This window comes from Girardinichthys multiradiatus, chromosome 20, assembly GCF_021462225.1.
Source record: "Girardinichthys multiradiatus isolate DD_20200921_A chromosome 20, DD_fGirMul_XY1, whole genome shotgun sequence".
NCBI classification, from domain to species: Eukaryota; Metazoa; Chordata; class Actinopteri; order Cyprinodontiformes; family Goodeidae; genus Girardinichthys; species Girardinichthys multiradiatus.
The window spans coordinates 15,832,792-15,841,375 of NC_061812.1; the positions used below are offsets into that span (position 1 = coordinate 15,832,792).

General features: G+C 41.2%; 1 protein-coding gene across 1 annotated transcript; it reads right to left on the reverse strand.

Annotated features, from left to right (window-relative positions):
* Positions 1–1,207: 1,207 nt before the first annotated feature.
* On the reverse strand, positions 1,208–7,964 carry slc32a1 (solute carrier family 32 member 1). The gene is made up of 2 exons (XM_047347671.1): positions 6,909–7,964; positions 1,208–4,718 (listed from the first exon to the last, which is right to left on the reverse strand). Exons 1-2 carry the CDS (start codon positions 7,299–7,301, stop codon positions 3,531–3,533), a joined length of 1,581 nt encoding a protein of 526 aa, XP_047203627.1. The 5' UTR covers positions 7,302–7,964; the 3' UTR covers positions 1,208–3,530.
* Between the last annotated feature and the right edge of the window lie 620 nt (positions 7,965–8,584).

Here is an 8,584-nt window from a genome sequence, read left to right on the forward strand (position 1 = left end):
AGGCTGTCTCTCTAATGAACACTTAATGGTCAGAGAGCCCAGATCAATACTATGCATATTTGCATGGTTCTGTGAAACTGATTTATTCTATCTGCGGGTCAGGGTAATAATCATTCCTGGGTTTGGTTATAAAATAGAGCACAACCATTTAAAAAGTTACATCTAATCACACTTAATCACACAGTTAATTCATGATTTACAGTCAATTAATCATGCATTAATAATAATATTTAATGATTAGTAATTGATCATTAATTATTTAATTCAGGGGAATAGGGGTTACCTTTTCAAAGAGGCCCGGGTTGGTTGGAAAGTTATTTTTTTCTAAATTAATGAAATGATTATTTGTAAACGGATTTTTGTATTTACTCAGGTTGTCTTTATCCAGTATTAAAATGTATTCGATGACAAAAAAAGCAGAAACAGAAGACATCTGTAAGAGGGCAATCGCTTTTTCACAGCAGTGTGTTTTTGTCAATTAAATTTATTACTAAACCACCACTGCTGTCTCGTTTGGTGCGTTTAATCTTTTGTCCGCCAGGTGGCTCCCCAAGACAATATGCAGCTACTGGAGAAGTTAGGGACAAAATAATAAGAAATATATGCTATGTATCTGTTTTTGATGGGATTTTTCTGTCATCTGGGTGCAGACTGTTTATTACGCTTCATATATATGATAAAAAAATCGGTCTTACAGTTCATATAAGAAACAGCTCTCAGGACGTTATTTGCATATTTTACTTAAACCAAATTATTATTTTTCTCCTTTGAAATGACCTCACATTTCGGATGCTTAATCCTTTAATAAGAGAAGAGGACTGTAGGATCTTTCTGAGCTCAAACGCCTACATTTATTTATTCAAGGCCGTCTTTTGCATGATCTGCAAGATGGAGCCCAACTGTTAGTTCAATTCGTTTGCATTTGCTGTGATTTCCTAACATCTCCAAATGAAGCCACCCGGAAACAAATAAACAGCTCGTCCAGATGTTGTCCGCATGCTCAGCAGGGAATCAACAGAGTGGATTAACACGAAGGCCCCGATGGCCGCCTGCAGCAGAAAATCTGTCCAAGCGCAAACATGCTCTGAAGCTCTCCAGAGATATGAGTGCAGAGTTAAAACAGGCGAATTTACAGCTAGTGTCAAAGTCAACAGAAAAACTCCACGTTTTACATTTCATTAAAAAAATAGGACTCCTACCAACACCATCATTTTCTGTATTTTATTATAGAGAAAAAAAAAATACATGTTCTGACCGTTTTTCTTTTACATAAAACCACACACATTTTTTACAATATAATTTCACTTATTTCTTTATTCTTTAATATTAATTTCACGATATATGATAACCACTTTTGAGATATACATTCCATCTTTTTGAAACCACAATAACACACTACACATACGGTTTTTAGAACATTTCCACAGGACCCATTGGATTGCACATGAAAAATGTCTGTATGCACATTTTCCTCTTTGATAATCTCACTTGTTATTAATTATGACTTTCAGTTTTTTTATTTTTATTATTTTAGACATCGAAATTTTTCAAGACTGGTGCGTGTCAAATTAATTGTCATAAACAGGCCACGTAAGGATCTAAATGATGCGTTACTAATTCAGTGTGCAGTTTCATTTCGGAGTTCCCATGTTGGGAGAAAACGGGGCCGTGATGTGGAGGTTTTGGGCGGGTGTGTGTGGAGGGGGGTGTTACTGGATAGGACGAGTTTCAGGTGGGATTTTGTTATTGCGTATTGATAAGCTCAAAAACATAAACGAGGAGTCTTGTGGAGGGGAAAAGGCCTGCCAAAGCATCAACACGTCCACGCAAAAGAACCTGAAACATCACTTTTCTTTTTTTTCGCCTTAATATACGCCCATTTTCTGTAGCCTGTATCATACATTCAATGCATAGTTTGTACAGCTGCTGCCTTCTGTTTGATGTTTTTCCACTGCCAGTTTTTATAATCAGAAATATCCAGATAAACATTTTTTCAACTCTTTTGTTCGGTTTTGATGCAGCTTAAAACTACTGATTATTGCATTTTTTTATTATTCTGCCTCGGGCATTTTCAGGCTTTAACACCACATTTAGCCCTTACAGTCATGTTGCAATTTAAAATAAATTTGTATCACTATCCTGTCTTTCTCCAAGCGCCCCAAACTCGATAGTTACACGAAGTGAGGTCTCATGTGGCGAAGCACCACAAGAGCGACGAAAAAAAGGCAGGCTGCTCTCATTTTGCAACTTTGCTTAAGGTTATTGTTGTAAACGTTCACTCCACTGGAAAATGTGTCGATTTTACTTCTGTCCGCTTATGTATACATATGTTTGTCTGTGCGGACGCATTAGACTCTTTCGTTGCTATTAGATTTACTGGAGTATTTTTAAAAAGATGAGAGTTAGTGCGCAAATGTGAGTGTGTGTGTGTGTGCTTTGTGTGCGGTTTTTACGCATGAATCAAGCAGAGGGAAAAGGAGCACTCGCCGCTTAGTGTTTGTGTGTGTTTTTAATGTTTTCATTAAATGGGGATTTGCAGTTAACGCCTACAGGTGCATCTCTATAAACCAAAACATAACCGAAAAGTTCGTTTATGTCACCAATTCAATTCCACAGTGTAATTTATATATAATATTTTTTAAGCGTTTATTGCCGTTGCGTTTGATCATTTAGGCTTGCAGGTAATGAAAACCCACATTCAGTTTCTGAGAAAATTAGATAGGATCAGTTGAAAAAAATTGTTTTATTAGAGAAACAGTCTCAAAGGGGTTCTGGTTCAGCTGTTGTTACTAGCTAAAACACAGTGGGTCAAAACCAGTAGATGACGTGACTCCTCAAATCACCACTGTATTGGAAAATTTCACACTGGACCTTAAGCAACTTGGATTCAAAGCTTTTCCTCCAGACTCTTGGACCTGAACTGATTTCTCAATGAAATGTATGTGTTTCTGGAAAGAGAACTTTGAACCACTAAGTCCAGTTGTTTTTATTCTTATCTCAGCTAGTACAGTTCTGAGTTGTCTAGACTGGATCTGAAGTGCTTAAGCAACTTTGTATCTTCTCTAATTCATTTTTTTTCTTCCATAGGTTTTCCTTCCACTCAACTTTCCATGAGTGTGCCTTTAAACAGCACCCTATGAACAGCCGGCTTCTTTAGCAATTACCTTTTCGGGCTTATTCTCCTTTGTTGAAGGTGTCACTGACTGTCTGCTCAACAGCCTTCAAGTCAGCAGTCTTCCCCATGACTTTGTATGCTATGGTTTGGTGATTGAATTACATTTCTATGTTAAAAATCTTTTTTACTGTCTTCTGTAATATTTTAATTCTCAAAGAAACTGTATTTTGGGCATTTATTAGCTGTAGGCAACAATCATCAAAATTACTAGTAATAAACCTTTAAAAATATTTCACTGTATGCAATCAATATATTTGAGTTTCCTCATTTTGAACCAAATTAGTAAAATAAATGTACTTTATGATGATATTCTAATTTATTGAGGTGCATCTGTGCTTCCTACAATTGCTCGCCTCTATTCTTCTATGTTATATTTGAAGGCCTCTATGAGCCCCTCTATGGAGTGGATGAAACCGGATATGCTGCATATACCTCCTATTACAAAGATGGAGACATCAAAGAACACCTGGTGCCACTGCAGCTTTCTCCATAAGAGCTTGAGGTGGAAGATGCTGGGGAGCAGAAAGCAGAGCCCGGCGCCTGTCAGGCTGCCGGTGAGGCCCATGAGCAGGGCAAAGTGTGGCACATAGATCGCCATAAGCAAGGTGAACACTACAAGTATACATCGGAGAGTCAGTCCCCAGGACTTTAGGCGCCCATCGCCTCCATAGCAATCCGGAAAGAAGGCGTGGCCCCCATCGTGGAAGAAACTTTTCTCCAACACCTCCACGGCAGCGAAAAACGGCAGCGGGTAGGACAGCAAAGCTTTGGCCACCAGGAAGAGGTTGACCACAGCTCGGATAGTTGGCGGCAGGTTGTCTGTGATCACCTCCTTGGTTTCGTCAGCCCAGGTCAGGTAGGCCACCAGGGCGAACAGGCCCTTGAGGATGCAGGCAGCAATGTGAGTCCATTTCATCATGCAGTGGAACTCACTGGGTTTCTGCATGTTCCCCTCCAGGGATGGCAGGAAGATCTGCGAGGTGTAGCTGAACACAATAATCCCAATGGAGATGGGGAACTTCTTGACATCGATGTAAAACTTGACCTTGTCCCAGGCCCAGTCCCTCGCCCTGGAAAGGCAATAGGCTATCACCAGGACGTTGATGACAAAATGCGCCATCGTGCACAACAAGCTGAACTTGGAGACGGCTTTCAGGCTCTTGAGGAAAGCGCAGGGGAGCAGAGCAACGGTGGCGATGATGGCCCACGACTTCTGGGAGATTGGCATGTTGGGGAAGCTGTTGTACATGAGATTCCCGCTGACCACCACGTACAAGATGCAAGTCATCACCAGCTCTATGATCTGAGCTACATTCACAATGTGACCGCCCAGCGTTGGGAACCTGGGCGCACAGCAGGCGTTGGCAATGTCCACATAGGAGTCCCTCACACGCACGAGTTGCCCGTCTTCGTCCTCCTCGTACAGGCAGGCGATGAGGATTTTCCCAGTGTAGCAGCACACCACAGCGGCAAAAATAATGAGAAAGAGTCCGAGGTATCCTCCGTGCAGGATGGCGTAGGGCAAGCCCAGAACAAACATACCCTGAGAACAAAAAGTACAAAATTATTGGTGGTGTCATGAGGGTATAGAGCAGGCCCGCAGGGGCACATCCAGAAAGCTTTGTGGGGCCAGTAATAATATTTGGGGTGGCTTCACCAAAACCAAAAGTAATAGCATAATTTCAGGAGTTTTATGTAGGTGCTTATGTGGAAATCGACAGTTTTGTAAAAAAAAAAATACATACAAATTCCGATGATATTTATTTTGTTATTAAATAGCCACTTAGTAGTCTGTAAGTTAGTATTTTTAATACCCATACACCAAAAGATCTACTGATTTGTCATGTTGACCCTTTGACCATGTTTCTAGTGATTTTTCATGTAAATAAGTGATCCTGGTATTATTTGAGTGCAGTGCCCAGACTGAATCACAGACATCTAGAAAGTGGGGCAATGGAAGACTACTAAATACTGTCAATTCATATAACAGCTAAATAAATGAGTTACAGCTTATCGAGGTTTGTCTTTTCTTCTCATAAATTCTCTCATATTATTGAATATTTATTGTCTATAAGGAATGGCAATTACCCACCCTTGGTGACGCCACGACGGTCCTGCTTAGGGCTCCTAGCAGAGGGACCCTCAAGAACCCTTGAATCCTTGTACAGAATATAAATACCCAAACTTTTGATTTGTTGTAGGATTTATCCAAAATGAGCCTATTTAAGAGACCAAGGGACAAACATCGATAAGACCCAACACCTATTTATTTACATTAATATGCATAATATTTCTCCCATTCTTGAATGTTAATCAGTCAGTCCTGGACCTGCCCCCAGACAATCACATGTAAAGGTAAAGATCAAGACTTTTTTTTTTTTAATCATACCCAAAATTTTAAGTTCTGCTACAGCAGTGTAATTAAATATAACTCCTTCAGATCTGTTATAGAGTTTTATTTTTTTTGGTGTGCCACCCCAAAATTATTATCAGCTCCGATTTGGCTACCCCACTCAGGACTTTGTGGATGTGCCCCTTCTTTAAACAAAGACGGGTTTTGAATATCAAATGTATCATTTTTCTGCTTGAAAGAACAATAAATTAAACTCAACCCCTCTTATTCCAGCCCCACAATCTGTATTAAAAAGAGATACACTGGAACTGAAGATCGGAGCAAATGAGCAGGAGAGATAAATTAACCTTTCTACACAATTTATTTACTCTTTTAATTTACTGTTTACTTTTAATTAATACATAAAAATATTGTTGATGTGAGGGCCAAGCACAGTTTATTTAGTGACAAGGTTAATTTAATTGTTGACTTACTGTTGTTGTAAACCGTAAAACATTATTAGTGGCACTTTGGTGGTTGGTGGGTAATGGGTCTAAATGGGCCAATTAAAAGAATCTCTTGGGGCCCCATACAATCTTGGGTCGGCCCTGTATGCTTGCAGCGTGTTTATGTGCGGTTGCACGGTGTGACTCCACAGAAGCTGTCATGCTTTTTATGTTGCGGGTTTTCCACATGGCTTTGAGCGAATCCGCCCGCATCTAACGTCATCACATGCTGGAGGAGACACACTCTGACGTCAGGCCATGACCACACAGCATAAAAGGAACTGCGTGGATGGAGGAATTTTTGTCGCATAGCCCCCTACAGCAGTGCGCACTCACCAGTCTCTATGCGTAATTTCTGCAACTTTTGTCTATCTTTTTTTTTTGTTTTTTTTTGGCAATTTCTTTTATTTCGTAAACATTTTATTTTTCCTCTTGCATCACCATTTTTTGCAAAGCTTTAAATGTTGTAAATGATCCTTGCTATTACTTCTACACAGGACATTAAAATGGGTTGGGTTCTTATAAAAGGAAAGGTTAGAACTTGTCATTCCCTATTGGCCCACAGAGTAGTGCAGTTATTAGGAAGGTGCATCAGTGACAGTCGACATTACTACAGACAAAGAATGTGTGTTGAGTTGAAGGAGGGGAGGGTTAGAGGTGCTAGGACATCATCTATCTTCCATTTTCTTCCGAAATACATGAGCAAGTCTTAAATTTCTGCACTCTGATAATAATCAAACGACAAATATCACGTATTTGAAGAAAATGTGATTTTTGTTTTAAAGAAAACGTACTTATTGACAAATTTTTGTTCATCAACTCGCAGGTGTACATTAATCTCGCATTTCACGGTCCCCTGCACAGGCGGTAAAGCCAATTAGAACCGAGTCTTTACCTGGATTGCGTTCGTGACGTTCCAGCCCGCTTCCCAGGCGGTGATTTTTGGTTTGACTTCGGACAACTCGTTGGGCGAGCCCCCGTCCTTGGAGGCTGAGTGCGGTGGACCGGTGCCGTCTCTCTGGTAGTGGCTGTCCCCCTCCAGCCCGTCGCCGTCTCCGCCACCCTCTCCTCCGATCTCGTCGGAGGACAGAATGTCCATCTGCATGCCCTGACGGTGGTCGTAATCCAGGTCGTCGCAGGCGACAAAGCCCAGAGCCTCCTCGTCCGTGGCGGCCTGGAAGCCCATTCTTGCAAACATCCCGCTCACCTTTGCCGTGGATTTATTGGACACGGCCGTGGCTGCGTTTGACAGTTTATTAGATATCTTGCCTCTTATTAACGTCGCCATTTTTCCTCCTCTGTCGACTTTAAACTGTCCGCTGATTAATTAGAGGTTGTTCTTTTTTTTCCCAGACAGTAAAAAAATGAGGCTACTGTGTTCTGCAGCTCCTTATTCTCAGCATGAGATAAAGCCACAGGGGAAAAGCGCAAGCTTGGCTTAAAGACACGACGGTTTTCAGTTGCTATCTCCACTTCTTGTTAAGTGTGCGGCTGATGCTCTTGATTATCCCCAGGTTCATGTCACCTTCAGACGTCGCCGCTGTGTTTCTGCATCCTGGCGCTGCGCTCTGACGCTTGAGTAAGCGCACCTTTTCAGTCTCCGAGGCGCTGTGCGCAAAAGCTTTACGCGCAACCAAAAAAGGCGAGCCACAGGTTTCTGCGGGGTCTGTGCTGTGAGTTCTTTCTTTTAGGGGGTAGCTATAAGGTGGAAGGCAGCTTTCCCCAGGAGTTCAGGTGTCTCTACTGATGCCAATGCGGTACCGTGGAGCCCGGGGAGGGAAAGGAAGGGACGAGGCACGTGTCCTCATCCGCCTGCCAATGCAAAGCACGTCTCCAGCCCTCCCAGTGCCCCGCCAGGAGAAAACGGGAGAGATTTGCTGCATTTCTAGGGGAGGTGCTTGCTGTACCCCTACCACCCCTTCCCCAACCAAGAATCTATAATACCTTACCCAAACATCCAATGGCATTCCGAGGGCCTCAAATCTTGCATAACTTTACGGGTATAAAGGGGGGTAGGAATGTTATGAACCAGACTCTTTGTAGCAGAAAATATTACACCCACATCTATAAGCTTTTGATTTTAAATTTGTAATATTTTATGACATATTTTCAAAGAAGAGGAGCAAGAAGCCTCAATGGGATTATTCTGGACTGCGTTGAACAGCGTTAGGTTTGTCGATGATCAAAGGGATTTTTCTTTGTTTTTGGTGAAATTTTGGCAAGCAAAAAGTCGGAATGGCACAAAGTTTGAGAGCTTAATACTTTTATTGAATGGAAACTTCGACCTTTGTTCATCTCAGGACGCATTTATTCATGCAATTCTGATGTGTTTCTAAATGTTTGTTCCAGCTCCGGAGCAAAAAACAACCACTATGTAGTTGTTTTTAGATTAAAGCTGTTGAGAATTGTGAAATTTCATTCTGGTTCGAGAGGAATGCTTTTGTCTTTTCAATTTTAAAAAGGAAAATGATCATTATTGTTTACTTAAAACAAAAGCGCACCCCAAACAGGCACATTTCTTGGTCTGTATGCAAAAAAAAAATAATAATAATAATAAAACAAATAATTATA

Bases quoted from the DNA above. Each gene is read 5' to 3' on its own strand.
- slc32a1 (XM_047347671.1), bottom strand. From the start codon at position 7,301: ATGGCGACGTTAATAAGAGGCAAGATATCTAATAAACTGTCAAACGCA. The intron at 4,719-6,908 runs GTAAAGACTCGG...TTTTGTTCTCAG, and splicing joins ACGTCACGAACGCAATCCAG to GGTATGTTTGTTCTGGGCTT.